At 42.0% G+C, this 19,036-nt stretch overlaps 1 protein-coding gene across 1 annotated transcript in view; it reads left to right on the top strand.

Annotated features, from left to right (window-relative positions):
- itgav (integrin, alpha V) overlaps nucleotides 1-19,036 on the top strand; it is a 106,754-nt gene that overhangs the window by 13,883 nt on the left and 73,835 nt on the right. Inside the window, exon 3 of the mRNA XM_073047046.1 lies at nucleotides 15,172-15,263. Coding sequence (XP_072903147.1) covers nucleotides 15,172-15,263 — 92 coding nt within the window. The remainder of the gene's footprint in view (nucleotides 1-15,171; nucleotides 15,264-19,036) is intronic.

The following is a 19,036-nucleotide window of genomic DNA, read 5'->3' as shown; positions in this document are numbered from 1 at the left end:
AATTTGCTGAGTTCCTGCAGCTTTTTGTGGGTATTGATATTGGATCTTTGAATTATCCCTTTTTTTAAGTTAAAAAAAATCTTTGTTTCATGTTTGTTGCAAGTTTTATAATATAAGGAATACTGCTTGCTGTTGAATGAGGTACTTCAAGGAAGTGAGGGAGGCTTGTACTTTTCTTGAACTTTCTGTACCTCTGGCATAGTACAACTGAAACAATAACTTGGCATGGCCTAAAATACTTAATTGCACGGGTGGGCTTCTTGGCTGCCACATCCATTCCAACAACTTGAATGCATATATTCTTACCTCCATTAAGGAGCTGACTTGAACCAAGTTTTGAACCATATAACGTGGAGTCACAAAATTACTTACTAACAGAGTAAAGCCTTTGGTGTAAATAGGTTGCATTCATTTCCCTGGCACCAAGTATGTCCTTTTAAAACCAATTAACTAGCGCAGTAGGCCTCTGGAACTAAGAACTGTAACTTATGATAATGTGTAAAACCATTTGTAAAAGTCATAAAGTAATCGTACGAATATGGAGTTATTGCTTCCTGTCTTGAAACAGGAAGGCTACAAGTATGTAGCAATGACTTCCATGTAATCAGTTAGATGAAGTGTATTTCATGAATTTGTTCTCTGGCCTTGACTGTTAAAAAGGCTGTGGAATACTTTGGCTTGATGACCAGAAGATAAACGTAGTAATTTTTAAGTGCCCCTGCAGCACTTTTTCATATAAAATGAACTTTTAAATTCCTGGACTTTAACCCTGAGGCTCAATATTGTGATTAATTCTAACACCTGATGCTCTTTTGATGTAATTGTTCATAATTGTAGATTACCTCCTTATCACGTACTGCTAAAGTGATTCTCACCCCCTGCATGCCACCTTGGTGAACAGAGGAGCACTTTTAGTAATAGACTAAGACAAGTCAACTGCGCTGATTAGGCTGTATAATGAGTCAACCTATAGCTGGGGAAGTGATGACCACCACCCCCCACCCCCCCCCCCCCACGTTAGACTGTTTGAGGTAATTTTTTTTAATTCTTTCTACTTCTCTTGTAATATTTATATCCCTGCACTTGTAATGCTACTGTGACACTTTATTTTTCTTTTGAGATCATGAAATATGTACTGATCTATCTTTTGCCATCCTTTCCTTCCACTTTACTTGTTTGGGCATCAAGGCAAGAAATATAATCTCATTGGTGTCCTGGGTGCTTCATTTTACTGAATTTTGTTGCTCCTCTCTGTTTGGGAATTTTAGGAGCTGCAGATGTCAACTGTTTTTTATCCTGGATTTCTGCTCAAAAAGAGAACAACTAAAATATGGACTGTGATGTTGTTTTAGAAATGTGGTCTTAGCCACAGTGTTAATGATTTAAGGTGGAACTTAAAACCCATATCTTTGGCAAGATTTTTGGATGTAGATTCCAGCTTCCCTGAGTGGCTCCTTCAGAAAATTTTTTTCTTGTTCATGTTCTTGGAAAGCACCTGGATATGTTTAATCGTGTTGAAGACTGTATAAAAATGCATGTGGCTCTTCATTATTTTACTTTTCAAACAAGTCTGATATGTTACTAGCCAGAGCTGTGTGTTTGTCATGTATGTTTTGCTGGTGCGGATGCACAGAGAGATAGAAGCATTCACTTTCATGCTCCAGCTTGCTGTCTCAGGTATTTTCTGCTTCAGCTTCAGCCCTTGTACAAACCTGGCACTTCCTTTTGGGCATTGGCATTTATGGTGGGTGGGTATTTGCATGGAGTGTTATGAATTGGCTCAGTCACTTCCAAGCTGCAAAGCCCAGATGCTGCTTAAATTGTACCAATGTGAGGAAGCCAGATTCCCCATTGGCACAGTTAGAATGTGTGTGTGTGTGTGTGTGTGTGTGTGTGTGTGTGTGTGTGTGTGTGTGTGTGTGTGTGTGTGTGTGTGTGTGTGTGTGTGTGTGTGTGTGTGTGTGTGTGTGTGTGTGTGTGTGTGTGTGTGTGTGTGTGTGTGTGTGTGTGTGTGTGTGTGTGTGTGTGTGTGAAAAGGTTTCCCCTGCTATCCAAAGGTAGAGTGTTCCTATGAAACTGTTTGTAAGCCACAATGTCGTAAAGCAAAGAAGCAATTACCCATTTATATGGGAAAGATCTTTGAGCATTCCCTGACCCAAAAAATAACCTACCAAGTTATACCAAATAACACGAACATATAGTAAAAGCAGGAATGACATGATAAATATACAGCCTATATAAAGTAGAAATATTGTATGTACGGTGTAGTTTCACTTACCAAAATCGGGAAGACAGCGAGCCAAAATCGATTTGGAGAAAAAAAGTCAGCACATGCACATGCACATACACGCATGCGCACACATTTGCCCCCACAAGGCTTCATGGTCATGGTAGTCTTTCTGAGGGTAAACACACGTATAAAGCGGGCGTCTTTTTTTCATAAAAGTGAAAATCCTTTTTGGTTAGCGAAAACAGGTCTTTCATAACAGCATTAATAACCAACACAATCTAAGAATGTGGTGGGGCATCCCACAAGTGTTGACACACATTCCGCACACGAAGTCACTTAAAAAAAAGAAAAGATTCTGTGGTATGCTGCCCATGAGGCTGCTAAACAAGATGAGAGCAGATGGTTATTTCTGCAGCAATTTGATTGAGGCACGACTGCAAGTGCATGGACGTCAGTCAGGTAGCACAGCGAGAAGAGTTTAAAAGGAGACAGCTTTATAGAGCAGGCATCAGAGTAGAGGGAGACAGAGTAGGAAGGCTTTGGCTCAACAGGGCATAGGCGTTAACAGGTCGAGGCAAGGTAGGTTTCCTGTGTAGAATACAGACAGGAAGTATGTGTGCGAGGCCAGTGTTCTGTGCTCAGTGTCAGATGTGGAAAGTCCTGTAGACTTCCAGCCTCCTGGACAGCCACATCTGTGCCATATGCGTTGAGCTGCAGCTCCTAAGACACCGCATAAGTGAACTGGAGATGCAGCTCGATGACCTTCATCTGGTCAGGGAGAATGAGGAGGTGATGGAGAGGAGCTATAGGCAGGTAGTCACACCGGGGACTTGGGAGACAGCTAAATGGGTAACAGTCAGGAGAGGGAAGGGCAAGAGTCAGGGTACTAGAGAGTACCCCCTGTGGCTGTCCCCCTTAACAATAAGTACTCTTGTTTGAGTACTGTTTCCGGGGGGGGGGGGGGGAATGGCCTACCTGGGGGAAGCACAGTCTGGCCCTGAGGCTCAGAAGACAAGGGATGGCAGTAGTGATAGGGGACTCTATAGTTAGGGGGTCAAACAGGCGATTCTGTGGACACAGGAAAGAAACACGGATGGTAGTTTGCCACCCAGATGCCAGGATCCAGGGTGTTTCTGATCGCGTCCACGATATCCTGAATTGGGAAGGAGAACAGCCAGAGATCGTGGTGGAGGATAAATTCGTGGCTGAGGGATCTGAGGGATTGGAGCAGGGGGTAGGGATTCAGATTTCTGGATGATTGGGATCTCTTTTGGGGGAGGTGTGACCTGTACAAATAGAATGGGTTGCACTTGAATCCCAGGGGGACCAATATCTTGGCGGGGTGGTTTGCTTAGGCTAGTTTAAATTAGAATTGCTGGGGTTTGAGAACCAAACTGAAGAGATAAAGGAAGAGGCGGTTGGCTCACAAATTGAGGAAGTTGGAGACAGTGTGAAAGGGAGGACAGGCAGCTGATAGAGAAGGGACAGGCTCATAGCAGTGGTTTGAGATGTGTCCATTTTATTGCAAGGAGTATTATGAACAAAGTGGTTGAGCTTAGAGCGTGGATCAGTACTTGGAGTTATGATGTTGTGGCCATTACAGAGACTTGGATTGCTATTTCGAGTGCCAGGCTTTAGATGTTTCAGAAAAGACAGGGAGCGAGTCAAGAGAGGTGGGGGCATGGCACCTCTATCTGTCTTTTGATCAGAGATAGTGTCACGGCTGCAGAAGAGGAGGAAGTCATGGAGAGGTTGTCTATGGAGTCTCTGTGGGTGGAAGTTAAGAACAGGAAATGGTCAATAACTCTACTGGGTGTTTTTTATAGACCACCCAATAGTAACAGGGACATTGAGGAGCAGATAGGGAGACAGATTCCAGAAAGGTGTAATAATAACAGGGTTATCATGCTGGGAGATTTTAATTTCCCAAATATTGATTGACATCTCCCTAGAGCAAGGGGTTTAGATGAGGTGGAACTTGTTAGGTGTGTTCAGGAAGGTTTCTCAGTCGGTCCAGATCGGAAGCAGCATCTCTAACACCATCACACTTGAGCATGGGGCCCACCCCAGGGCTGTGTGCTCAGTCCACTGCTGTTCACTCTGCTGACCCCCAACTGTGCTGCAACGCACAGCTCGAACCACATCAAGTGACACTACCATGGTGGGTCTCATCAGTAAGAACGAGGAGTCAGCTTACAGAGTGGAGGTACAGTGACTAACGGACTGGTGCCGAGCCAACAACCTATCTTTGAATGTGAACAAAACAAAAGAGATGGTTGTTGACTTCAGGAGGGCACGGAGTGACCACTCTCCGCTGAACATTGACGGCTCCTCAGTAGAGATCATTAAGAGCACCAAATTTCTTAGTATTCACCTGGCAGAGAATCTCACTTGTTCCCTCAACACCAGCTCCATAGCAAAGAATGTCCAGCAGCGTCTCTACTTTCTGCGAAGAGTGCGGAAAGAACATCTCCCACCCCCCATCCTCATCACATTCTACAGGGGTTGTACTGAGGGCATCCTGAGCAGCTGCATCACTGCCTGGTTCGGAAATTGCACCATCTCGGATCGCAAGACCCTGCAGCGGATAGTGAGGTCAGCTGAGAAGATCATCAGGGTCTCTGTTCCTGCCATTACAGCCATTTACACCACACACTGCATCCGCAAAGCAAACAGCATTATGAAGGACCCTGTGCACCCCTCATACAAACTCTTCTCCCTTCTGCCATCTGGGACAAGGCACTGAAGTATTCGGGCTCTCACAACCAGACTTTGTAACAGTTTCTTCCCTCAAGCCATCAGACTCTTCAATACCCAGAGTCTGGTCTGACACCAACTTACTGCCCTCAACTGTGCTTATTGTCTTGTTTATTATTTATTGTAATGCCTGCACTGTTTTGTGCACTTATGCAGTCCTGGGTAGGTCTGTAGTCTAGTGTAGTTTTTTGTCTTGTTTTACGTCATTCAGTGTAGTTTTTGTATTGTTTCATGTAGCACCATGGTCCTGAAAAACATTGTCTCGTTTTTATTGTGCACTGTGCCAGCAGATATGGTCGAAATGACAATAAAAAGTGACTTGAACTTGACACAACATGTAGATAAGCCTACAAGAGGAGAGGCTGTACTTGATCTGGCATTGGGAAATGAACCTGGTCAGGTGTCAGATCTCTCAGTGGGAGAGTGTTTTGGAGATAGTGATCATAATTCTATCTCCTTTACCATAGCGTTGGAGAGGGATAGGAACAGACAAGTTAGGAAAACGTTTAATTGGAGTAAGGGGAAATATGAGGCTATCAGGCAGGAACTTGGAAGCATAAATTCGGAACAGATGTTCTCAGGGAAATGTACGGAAGAGATGTGGCAAATGTTCAGGGAATATTTGCGTGGAGTTCTGCGTGGGTACATTCCAATGAGACAGGGAAAGGATGGTAGGGTACAGGAACCATGATGTACAAAGGCTGTTGTAAATCTAGTCAAGAAGAAAAGAAAAGCTTATGAAAGGATCAAAAAACTGGGTAATGATAGATATCTAGAAGAAGGAGCTTAAGAATGAATTGGGAGAGCCAGTAGGGACCATGAGAAGGCCTTAGTGGACAGGATTGAGGAAAACTTCAAGGCATTTTACAAGTATGTGAAGAGCAAGAGGATAAAACATGAGAGAATAGGACCAATCAAGTGTAACAGTGGAAAAGTGTGTATGGAACTGGAGGAGAAAGCAGAGGATTTTGAGAATGAGTACTTTGCTTCCGTATTCAGTACGGAAAAGGATCTTGGCAATTGTATGGATGACTTACAGTGGACTGAAAAGCTTGACCATATAGGTATTAAGAAAGAGGATGTGCTGGAGCTTTGGAAAGCATCAAATTGGATAGGTCACCAGGACCAGATGAGATGTACCCCAGGCTACTGTGGGATTTGTGGGAGGAAATTGCTGAGCCTCTGGCTATGATCTTTTCATCATCAATGGAGATGGGAGAGTTTCCAAAGGATTGGAGGGTTACAGGTGTTGTTCCCTTATTCAAGAAAGGGAGTAGAGATAGCCCAGGAAATTATAGGCCAATGAATCTTACTTCAATGATTGGTAAGTTGATGGAAAAGATCCTGAGAGGCAGGATTTATGAACGTTTGGAGAGGCATAATATGATTAGGAATAGTCAGCATGGCTTTGTCAAAGGCAGGTCATGCCTTACGAGCCTGATTGAATTTTTTGAGGATGTGACTAAACCCATTGATGAAGGAAGAGCAGTAGATGTAGGGTATATGGCATTTGATAAGGTACCCCATGCAAGGCTTACTGAGAAGGTAAGGAGGCATGGGATCCAAGGGGACATTGCTTTGTGGATCCAGCACTGGCTTGCCCACTGAAGGCAAAGAGTGGTTCTAGACGGGTCATATTCTGCATGGAGATCGATCACCAGTGGCGTGCCTCGGGTCTGTTCTGGGACCCTTACTCTTCGTGCTTTTTATAAATGACCTGGATGAGGGAGTGGAGGGATAGGTTAGTAAATTTACTGATGACCCAAAGGTTGGGGGTGTTGTGGATAGCGTGGAGGGCTGTCAGAGGTTACAGCGGGACATTGGTAGGATGCAAAACTGGGCTGAGAAGTGGCAGATGGAGTTCAACCCAGATAAGTGTGAGGTGGTTCATTTTGGTAGGTCAAATATGATGGCAGAATATAGTATTAATGGTAAGACTGTTGACAGTATGGAGGATCAGACGGGTTTTGAGGACAGAGTCCATAGGACACTCAAAGCTGCTGCACACGTTGTCTCTGTGGTTAAGAAGGCATACATCAATCGTGGGATTGAGTTTAGGAGCCGAGAGGTAATGTTGCAGCCATATAGGACCCTGGTCAGACCCCGCTTGGAGTACTGTGCCTAGTTCTGTTCACCTCACTACAGGAAGGATGTGGAAGCCATAGAAAGTGTGCAGGAGGATATTTACAAGGATTGGGGAGCATGCGTTATGAGAATAGGCTGAGTGAACTTAGCCTTTTCTCCTTAGAGCAACAGAAGATGAGAGGTGACCTGATAGAGGTGTATAAGATGATGAGAGGCATTGATCATGTGGCTAGTCAGAGGCTTTTTCCCAGGGCTGAAATGGCTAGCTTGAGAGGGCACGATTTTAAGGTGCTTGGAAGTAGGTACAGAGGAAATGTCAGGGGTAAGTATTTTTTTACTCAGAGAGTGATGAGTATGTGGAATGGGCTGCCGGCGATGATGGTGGAGGCGGATATGATAGGGTCTTTTAAGAGACTCCTGGATAGGTACATGGAGCTCAGAAAAGTAGAGGGCTATAGGTAACCCTAGATAATTTCTCAGGGAAGGACATGTTCGGCACAGCTTTGTGGGTTGAAGGGCCTGTATTGTGTTGTAGGTTTTCTATGTTTCTATGGTATGACAGGAAAGATACTGACAGTATAGACAGAAGATTGGCTGGCTGGAGGCAAACAGTGGGAATAAAAGGGGCTTTTTCTCATTGGCTGCCTGTGAGTAGTGGTGTTCTGCAAGGGTTTGCATGGGTCCGCTACCTTATCATTATATATTAACGATCTGAATGATGGAATTGTTGGCTTTGTCATCAAGTTTGCCAATGATGCAAAGATTGGAGTGGGGCAGACAGTTTTGAGGAAGCGGGGGGTCTACAGAAGGACTTGAACAAATGAGAAGCATGGCATAGGAGTGTAGGGAAGTGTATGGTCATGTATTTTGGCATAAGGAATAAATTGTAGATTGTTTTCTGAATGGGGAGAGAATTCTGAAATTGGACATGCAGAAGACTTGGGAGTCCTCTTGCAGGGTGTGTTGGTAGTAAGGAAGGCAAATGCAATGTCAGCATTCATTCAGAGAGGACTGGAATATAAAAGGAGGAATGGAATGCTGAGGCTTTAGAAGGCATTGGTCAGGCTCCATTTTGAAGTTTTGGGCCCCATATCTAAGAAAGAATGTGTTGGCAATGGAGAGAGTCCCGAAGTGGTTCATGAACCCGAATGATCCTGGGAATTAAGGAGTTAATGTATGAGGAATATTTGATAGCTCTGGGCCTGTGCTCACCAGAGTTTAGAATGGTTTCCCAACCTTTTTTATGTCATGGACGCCTACCATTGACTGAGGGGTCTGTAGACCCCAGATAGGGAACCCCTGGTTTAGAAGAATGAGGGGTGATCTCATTGAAACCTATAGAATATTGAAAGGCCTAGATAGAGTGAATGTGCAAGAAAAAAAGTTTCCAGTAGAGTGAGAGTCTAGGATCAGAGGGCATTACCTCAGACTAGAAGGACAATCCTTTAGAACAGAGATGATAAGGAATTTTCTTAGCCAGAGGATGTGAGATTCATTGTCACAAACAGCTGTGAGGCCAAGTATTATGCATATTTAAAGTAAAGGTTCATAGGCTCTTGAATAGTTAGGGTGTCAAAAGAAACAGACAGCCATGATTGAATGCATAGCTGACTGATGGGCTGAATGGCCTAACTCTGTTCCTGTCTCTTATGATTTTATTCTGGCTTCAACATAGCATTCCCACTATGTTCATTCGAGCAACACAAGTGATAACTACGACCACACAACAACAGCAGCAAAACAAAACAACAACTTCAAAACAAGCTCCTTTGCTCCCACTCAGCCGCTCATACACACAGAAGACTTGCGTACTCTGAGCCTCCAACACCTGGAGACACCGACCAGGGCTTGGAATATTGGACCGGACTTCCATACACACGGACTTTGATCTTTTGTATTAGCTTCAGGACTCAGTGATGGCAGGACCCTGAACTCCAGGTCTTGAACTCTGGTCTTACGTGGACTTTCGATGCCAGGACTTGCCAACCTGTGGGGGTGGGGTCACAGGCCCTCTTGACTCCTGCCTGGACCTGCTGACCTGGGGGGTGTGGTGGTGCAATTACCAGCCCATGTCTGCGGACCTGCCAACCTTGGCCGATATCCCTGGGGATCACTGGCCGCTCCAACTTGAACTTGGGCCTGACCTCTAACTCGCCCTTATCCCTGTCCCTGGACCCTAACCTGAGCCCCAACTCCACACGCTGTCTCCAAAACCAACCTGATGAACCTAAAAATCAGCTAAGCCTATGCCATGTCCAAGTCTTCAGCCCTTATCAAATGTGAAAACTGTTCAAATTGGGCAAATATTGGAATGGAATGAATGGGGCCCATGTGGTGTGTCATAGCTTAACAACTTGCATTTGGACAGCTGTTCTCTATCTAGCACCGGATCCAAATTGTGCCTAAATATGGTTTCTCTTGCACTTCCTTTCTTTCTGCAAATCCCCCATCCACTCTACCAGAATGCCCATCCCTGTTTTGTCGTGGAAATTATTTGTGAAATTTCAATACTGTAACTGCAGCAAATTATGTTTTTTTGAGGGCAACTGAAAAAAATAAACTGTGCATTAGCTTTCAATAAATCTGGCACAAATTACGAAGATGCTCTATTTGGCTCCTATTTCAGTGAATGTTTGTACTGCTTTCTGTCCTAAGACTAGACTTACATTTATAGTTATGTGAGCTGAAATAAACAATAGTGGTAGGGCAAGGTTAAGAAATTCCCAAAGAAATGAGTTTTCCAAACCATTTCTGTAGAGTGCTTCATGAGTAAAGTTGTTGTAATCCATAATATTAGAAACATTTGGTAATTGCTATTTGAAAAGAAAATATAGATGGTGGATAAACTCTGCTGTAACTCCATCTATTTGCCTTTCTTGCATCCCACAGTCTTATTGCACACTTAAGTTTTTAGTTTTCCATTAAATTTGTAAAGGATGGAGCATGCAAATGTTTCAGAAGGCATTTCCAGGTCTCTGTGTGGGAAATGTGTTCTTGATTTTGCTTAGAAAAGATATGTTTATATGCTTCTCTCTGATGGAAATGATTTCCTTGTGGGTATTTTTTAAAATTAGATTTTAAATATAACTTTAAAAAATTCAATTAGATGAGTTCCCTATCTTTTATAAACATCAGGGGATGCCATGCAACTTCATATAATAAACCATCCATGACAGTATTGTGATCCCAGATGATATTCTGATGAATCTGCACTGTAATACAAACAAGTTCAGCATGTTTCCTAAGATTACCTGGGCAGCAAACTTCAGTAGTGTGTTGGAACACCCTGCAAAGTTAATGTTTTCTTTTTTGGTTTCAGTGTCTCCTTGGTCAGTTACGTAGAATGTTTTCCCACTCATGTTCCTCATTCAAACAACTTTCACAATCTACCAGATAAAATAGAGCATATGCAGAATTATCATCATCATCATCATCATCATCACTCTGAAGGTTTAGACCATAAGATATAGGAGCAGAATTAGGCCATTTGGCCCATCAAGTTTGCTCTGCCATTTTATCATAGTTGATCCATTTTCTCCCTCAGTCTCAATCTCCTGCCTTTTCTCCATGTCCCTCCATCCCCTGACTAATCAAGAATCTATCAACCATTGCCCAATGACTTGGCCTCCATAGCCACCTGTGGCAATGATTCACCACCCTCTGGCTAAAGAAATTCCTCCTCATCTTTGTTCTAAAAGAACATCCTTCTATTCTGCAACTGTCGTCTGGTCCTAGACTCTCCCTCTCCACCTCACTCTATTGAGGCCTTTCACCATTTGATAGGTTTCATTTTGGTCACCCCTCATTCTTCTGAATTCCAACGAATACAGGCCCTGAGCCATCAGAAACTCTTCATGTGACAAGCTGTTCAATCCTGGAATAATTTTTGTGAACCTTCTTTGAACCTTTTCCAAGTGTAAGTATATCCTTTCTAAAACAGGGGCCCAAAACTGCTCACGATACTCTGTGAGGCCTCACCAGTGCTTTGTAAAGCCTCAACATTACATCGCTTTTCTCTTCTAGTCCTCTTGACATGAATGCTATAATTGCATTTGCCTTCCTTACCACAGACTCAACCTGCTGTTTCTGTGGGGTTTAACAACTGAATGAATATTTTTTGGTCATCAACCTTCATCAAAACTGAAAAGATTCAGGCTGTTAGCAAGAGCAAAGCCAAGGGAAGGGAAGAATGGAGGACAGTACATAAGGGTACAAGGCAGGATATTTTAAAATGACAAAGGTTGGGGAACAAAACAGAAGGATGAGAATGAAAGACTTAAAAGAGAAAAGATGGAGCCAAGGAAGTGTAAATAGGAATAATAGGAACAGTGGCAGTAGCATGTTTTCATGGAAAATAGATTGAGTGTTCATACCCTGCACTTTCCTTGTCCTTGATGCTGTACTTGCTAGAAGCCTATTCCAGCCAGTACGACATTTTCCAGGTCGGAAATCAGTGGCCTGAACCATTCACTTGCTCCACCGATACTGCTTGCTTGAATATTTCCAACATTTGATATACTTATCAGCTCCCAGCTGCCAAAAATTAGCAACATTTTTATTAACGTTTGTGTACTTCGATTTATTATCACTTTATTTAATTCAGCAATTTACAACCGTGTAAGCAAGATGATTTTGATGTATGCCATCCAGAACTCTGTTTTGAATTCTTATAAGCAATGAAGCTGAAATGATCAATTCCCTCTTAATTTTTCTAAACAGAATCCTCATAATTATAGAGAGGAGTTTCTTTTGTGTACTTTTTTAAAAAATCCCAAATGAATCATTTTTATATGCTGGAAGTGGGTTCAATATTAATGCTTTAAAAGGGAATTGAATGTCTTGTAGATTTTTGAGAATTCTGAGAGAGAACGTTAAAAGTAGTTCCCTGATATGAACTCATTCTGTGCTTTGATGGAATAAATGCAAGGCAAATTCATTCAGCATTTTTTTTTTCATGTCTGTAGGTTATGTATTAAATAGCGTATTGATCATGGTTCTGAATCAGAACTGGGCTGATTATTACCAACGTGTATCTTGAAATGTGTTGTTTTGTGGCAGCCGTAAAGTGCAATACACAAAAAATTATAATAAATTTACAATATAAATATAAAATAGTGAAAAAGAGGAATAGTGACATAGCATTCATGAGTTTATGTGCCGTTCAGAAATCTGATCGTAGAGGGTAAGAAGCTATACATGAAACAAAGAACATGGATCTTTAGGCCTCTGTATCAGTTCCCTGATGGTAGGAATGAGAAGAGGGTATTTCCCAGGTGGTGAGGATTATTAATGATGGATGCCACATTCCTGAGGCATGCCTTTAAAGATGTCCTTGATGGTAAGATGGATTGTACCCTTGATGGAGCTGGCTGAGTCTACAACCCGGTGATTTGGAGCCTCCATACCAGGCAGCAATGCAACCAGTCACAATCCTTTCCATTGTACATCTGTTGAAATTTGCAAGAGTCTTTGACATACCACATCTCCTTGGTGACTTGGTATATCACCAAAGACTTTAGCAAATTTCTACAGATGTATGGTGAATCTAAAAAGTGTGCAATTTGCATTTAAAAGCAGACAATTCTGAATATTCTAATGAACCTGGGTGCCTATATTTTTGTATTTGGTATTAATAGAGCAGATTCCAACAAGCCCAAACAATAGAGAGGATGGGATTGAGTATTTCCCCAATGCTTGCTGTGTTTTGTATTTTGATTAAATCCTGTCATAGGTTTCTTGATGATGGTGGAAAAAAGTGGTGGTGTGACTTTATAATTATAGCTGCAGATTCTCATGAACTAAAATTTAATTGCCACTAAGAGAATGAAGTTTAGGCAGTCACAGAAAATTGAATTCTGCAAGTGTTCAAAATTTGAGAACCGAGTTTTTAAAAAAAAAGATCAGCTCATAAGCAACTGTTTGCCATTTGGATACTTGATGATTTAACCATCCTGGTGAAAAAGTACGTTGAGAAATTTAAGTGCAAAAAAATTTTAAATGGAAAGAGAAATGAACATATAACCAAAACTTAGATTTATCATAATAAAAGACTAGGTTTGTGATTCCACGTAATTTTGACTAGTGTGTATAATTATTATTTACTTGTAGTTAACATCAGGGATGATTACATAGGAAGACTATGATGCTTTGGAACGGAAAGAGAATTGTGAGCAGGCGGGGATTTGTAGAGGAGAGGAACATTTGTGAAGGATGGCAAGAAGAAGTGTTGTGAGGTGGAGGGCAGGAGTGGGCTGGGGTGGAAAAGGGTCAGAAGGGAAATGGTAAGAAAAGGGCTTTAGGCAAAAGCATGAGTACTTTGTGACCATTGGAATGCTTAATGCTCATGAATTCTGACTCCTTGGTCTCACACTCACACAAGGGCATCCACTCTCTCTTCAGCTCTGGAATTCACCTCTTGGGTCCATGGTTAGGACCAAGGCTGCTGCAAATTTCAAATGGGCTTCAGTGAGTAAGTGCTACTTTACAGCTTTGTCAGGCAATCTACTTCTGAGAATAGATGAGGGGTTAAGTACAGGAAAACTCACAATCCGGGACCATTGGCAATTTGGTGGCACTGAACTAGTAGATCTTCAAGATATTTCACTATTCGTACTCTAGCCTACTTTTAATTCACTCTACAGTAGCATAATGTATTTTTCGTTGGTACAGTGAGTTTGAGGAAAGCAGGGATCGGGGCCTTCATGAGTTTAAAAGAGCACAGGAAACTGTAAAGACTGAACTAGGTGCTGGACCTTGACGGTTTTCGAATAATCAGAAGCATATTGTTGGAATTTTACCATTTGAATTTGAACACTGCACCTTATTGTTTACCAATGCTACACTTTCCCTGCAGTTGTTACATTTTATTTTTTAATGTTTTTTCTTTGTTTTACCTTGTTTTACCTCAACTAACTACAAAGATTTGATCGCGATGAATAGTACTTGAGACAAGCTTTTCTGTGCATCTTGGTACATGTAGTAATAATAATACACCAAAAATTCATCGCTGTAACTGTACTGCAACAGTTCAGCTATAAATGTAACAAGATTTTATGCTGTAGTTCCATTATTTGGAAGTTGCCTGCTGCGGTAGCCTTTGCTATACCCTATGCTTTCAGCCACTGAGTTTTGCGTTGGGAGGATCTAATTCACTAGAAACAGTCTACTGTGGTGGTGAAAACCTTGTGCGAAAGCTGATCTGGAGCATCCGCTTCCTGTGAGTGTGGTTGAAAATACTCAAGCCTTTCCTTTGACAGTCGCGTGCGGGGTCCAGCAATGAAATTGGAGTTGCCTCATCTTTGCAGATGAATTGTCCGCCAACGATTATGTCTAGCTGTGGCAAAAGTACATTGCTGTAATCAAGGCATAAATGGCATAAGCTGGAGTTCCTGGAGTTGACAAAGTACTACTCCAGTCAGAGGCAAAATCTTTATGAAGAGAGAGGAAATAAATGAAGGAATTGATTTATTTCAGTTGGTGTAATGTAGCAAAAGTTCCAGTAATGTTAACATTAAACATCACTGAAGCTGACCAGTTAATGCCTATTTGTTTTTGTTCAGAAATCAAGATGTTTCAGGGATATGATATAATTTTATACATTGAAATTATTCATGTTATAAAATTAACATTTGTATCATTGGAAGTACAAGTATTTCCCTTGTTTCGGTAGCCAAGTAAGTAATCCAAATTTAGGAATGGAAACTTTATTGCTAAGCTATTATTTTTCAAATCCATTGCAAGTGCTTTGACTCCGTGGTGCTTCTGTGACATTGAGAAAGCTCAGCCTTGTTTCTGCACTAACCTGACTGTGTTGAATTATTTGTTCTGGCCTCGGGGAGCTTGTGTCCTTTTTCAATGGTAGAGTGCAAATTAGTTTCTCTGCCCTGGCCCATTTTCGGACAGTATTTAGTCATTAGGGAAGGCATGTTGTGAAATCTGGAGTTGCTGGAGAGGAGTTTTCCCCACAACAAATGTAATTTTGAAATAATTAATGATCTTGCAACAGCTGGTATGAAGTTGCTCTTCTCGGATGACGGTGATAATATTGTGGCAATTTTGAAATGTCCCACTCTAATGACTTTTTTAATATATTCTTAAAGGTAACAGACGTTTAAACAAGGATGAGCTGATGGAATTCAAATCCCACCAGTGGTTTGGAGCATCACTGAGAGCTCAGGATGATAAAATTCTGGTGAGTGAAACAGACCTTTTGGATTGTCTGGTATGGAATAGCCGCAGGCATTCAAAACTTCTTGAGCAATTGTTTATCTCTTCAAAGTTAAAATTGAGCTTATTGTCACATGCACAAGTACATGTATGCACAGGTATAACGTGCTTGCAGCTGCAGCAGAGTACACAAATGGCAATCCTCACTGTGACTCTTGCCAGATTTTATCCACCAGGCCATTATACCAATTACTCAGTGGAAAAATGATCTGTATGACTGAATTATTCACTTCTTGAACCCAAAGCCATGAGAGGCTGCATATATATGCTTTGGTGTAATGTTGATGATTCTTGAAGGTAGCATCTATGCTCCCCCAGTTGGCCTGTGTGAGTATGGTTCCTTGCTGAAATGGGTCTCTGTAATCCTGTCCATTTTTTTTTTTTGTCTGTGGGTGCCCACCAAAGCATGATTTAGACCATAAGACTTTGGAGCAGAATTAGGCCATTCGACCCATTGAGTCTGCCCTGCATTTGATCATGGCTAATCCATTTCAGCCTCAACCCCATTCTCCTGCCTTTTCCCCTAACACTTCACACCCTGTCTTATCAAGAATCCATCAACCTACCCCTTAAATATACCCAATGACCTGCCCTTGACAGCCGCTAGTGGCAATGAAATAGACATATTCACTCCTCTCTGGCTCAACTCTGTTCTGAATGGGCATCCTCGTATTCTGAGTTTGTGCCGTCTGGTCCTAGACTCACCTTCTAGAGGAATCATCCTCTCCACACCCATCCTATCCTGGTCTTGCAACATTCGATAGGTTTTAATGAGGATCCCCACCTCATTCTTTTAAATTCCAGTGTGTAAAGGGTTAGACTGGTGAGTAGACAGGAAACAGTGGTGTTGGGTGACCTTGAGAAGTTTGTCAGACTATCTGTTGGAGATGATTATTTGGTTTGAATGTTATATACCATGTATTAGTCTTATTTTAGTCTCTGCTGGGGAGTAGTATAGGTGATGTTATTGTCTAAAGTTCATCTCAGGGTTCTGAAAGAGACAACTGAAGAGTTTGTGGAGGATTTAGTAGTAATCTTTTCTAGAATCAGTAGATTCTGAAATGATTTTGGAGGACTGGAAAATCACAAATGTCAGTCGAGTTTTAAGAAGTGGGAGAGGCAAAGGCAGGAAATTATAAATCAGCTTGACTTCAGTGGTTTGGAAGATATTAGATTCCTTTAATTAAGGATGTTGTTTCAGGGTACACACACAAAAAAAAGCCAGAGTCAGCTTTCTCTGGCAGCTCGTCTCTGCCTGTCTCTTACCTGCCACATCTGTTGGAATTATTCTGAGGAAATAACAGGTGCAGTAGACAAAGGAGAGTGAGTGGAGGTTTACTTCGATACCCAAAAGGCTTTGACAAAATGCCTTTTATGAGGCTGCTAAACAAGGTTAGTAACGTAGACAGAAGATTGGGTGACCGCCAGAAGACAACGTGTGAACATATAGGAGGGGTGAGCTTTTCTGGTTGCCTGACAGTGATCAGTCAGGGGTGTTGCAAAGGGTCAGAGTTGGATCCACTACTTTTCATGTTCTATGTTAATGATCTGGATGATGAAGTCGATGGCTTTGTTGCCAGGTTTGCAGATGATGCAAAGGTAGGTGCAGGGCAGATACTGTTGAGGAAGCAGGAAGTCTGCAGAAGGACTTTGACAGATTAGACAAATGGGCAAGTAAGTTGCAGATGGAATACAGTGTTGTGAAGTGTATGGTCATGCACTTTTATAGAAGGAATAGTCTATTTTCTAAACAGGGATCAAATTTAATAATCTGAGGTGCAAAGAGACTCAGGATTCCCCATGGAGTAGGTAGTAAGAAAGGCAAAGGTAATGTTGGCATTCAATTTGAGAGGACTAGAATATAAAAGCAAGGATGTAATGCTTTAAGGCATTGGTCAGTCTGTATTTGGAGTATTGCAAACAGTTTTGGGCTCCATCTGTAATAAAGATGTGCTGGCATTAGAGCGAGAACAAAGGAAGCTTTCGAGAATGTTTCCAGGAATTAAAAGTTTAATGTCTAAGCATTTGATGGCTCTGGGCCTGTACTCACTGGAGTTTAGAAGAATGAGGGGAGAAGTCACTGAAACCTACCAAATACTGAAAGGCCTAGAGTGGCCTATGATACTATATACAACCCTGAGATTAATTTTCTTGTGGGCATACCCAATGCATCCATAATGGAATAATAATAACCATAATAGAATCAATGAAAGACTTTACCAACATCGGCATTCAACGAGTGTGCAAAAGACAACAAACTGTGCAAATAAAAAGTGAAAGAAATAATAATAAATATTTAGAACATGAGATGAAGAATCCTTGGAAGTGAGCCCATAGGTTGTGAGAACACTTCAATGGTGGGGCGAGTGAAGTCATCCCAATGGTTCAACAGCTTGATGGTTACAGGGTAATGACTGTTTCTGAACCTGCTGATGTGAGTCCTGAGGCTCCTGTACTTTCCTCCTGATGGTAGCAGCGAGAAGAGAGCATGTCCTGGGTTGAGGGGGTCCTTGATGATGGGTGCTGCTTTCCTGCAACAGCACTTTGCATAGATGCTGGGAGGGGCTTTACCCAGAATGCACTGGATCATATCCACTACATTTGTAAGAGTTTCCATTCAAAGGCATTGGTGTTTCCATACCAGGCTGTGACGCAGGCAGTCACTATACTCTCCACTAAGCATCTACGGAAATATATCAAAGTTTTAGTGGGGGAAGCCATGAGCAGAGAGCCCAGCCTCATAATAGAAGGAATAATTATCAAAGCTGAGGAGGAGTCTATAGCCAGAGGGTGGTGAATCTGTTGAATTGTTCTGTTTAGGTGGCTGTGGAGGCCAGGTCATTGACTCTGTTTGAAGTAGTGCTTGATAGGTTCTTGATTAGTAAGGGTGCCATGGGTTGCAGGGAGAAGATAGGAGAATGAGGTTGTGAGGGAAAATAAATCAGCCATGTTGGAATGGCAGAGTAGACTTGATGGATGAATGTCCTTATTCTGCTCCTGTGTTTATGGTCTTGCGTTAGACAAACAATCTTGATTCAATAAGCAGAATAATGTGCTATCAAGAGACACTTGCCAAATAAGATTGAGACTCATCTATAATAAAACACATGAATGCAGTATGTCACTGTGCGGTTGTACAGACATGAAAGCAGAGTTACTCATTGTGTCACTTCTGTCAAGACTGGCAGTGGCTGGGTAACATTTTGCTGCACCTACTTTTGATGATGACGGAATTTAGAAAGTGAATGTAAGAGGTGGGTATGTCATTAAGTGAATTAGAGATTGATTCAAAAGAAATGCAAAAAAAAAATTCAATGTTGGTGGGGGTATGCAAGGTCTGTGTTGAGATGCACTGGGGCTTCAAGGGATTTCCATTTTTGTGTTTTCTTTGCTTCCACCTCTATCATTCCTCTGTACTTGGAAACAGATGTTTGCTTTTACACTTTTCCTGTTTCTGCTGGGAGCCCGTTACCAGAAGTGTTAATTGTGTTTTTTCTGTCCGTAAACCTCCCCTGAGCTGCTCAGTATTTTCAGCAGTTTTTGTTGTTGTTTTCCTATTCTGTTCATGTTTTGTAGGACAGGCTCCTTTTGATGTATTTGTTATCCTTTCTCCATTGACTTATTGCAGTGGGATGATTTGTTGGCATCTCCTGCTGTGCTCCAGACTAACGCTTTATTACAGCACCAAAGAGGAAATGAAGAGCAGTAAGGAATTCGCCTTTCAACATTTGCTGAATG

The sequence above is a fragment of the Hemitrygon akajei genome, chromosome 5 (assembly GCF_048418815.1).
Source record: "Hemitrygon akajei chromosome 5, sHemAka1.3, whole genome shotgun sequence".
In the NCBI taxonomy this organism is placed as follows: domain Eukaryota; kingdom Metazoa; phylum Chordata; class Chondrichthyes; order Myliobatiformes; family Dasyatidae; genus Hemitrygon; species Hemitrygon akajei.
The sequence above is the reverse complement of the archived record's forward strand: the minus strand, read 5'-3'. Positions and strand labels throughout refer to the sequence as shown.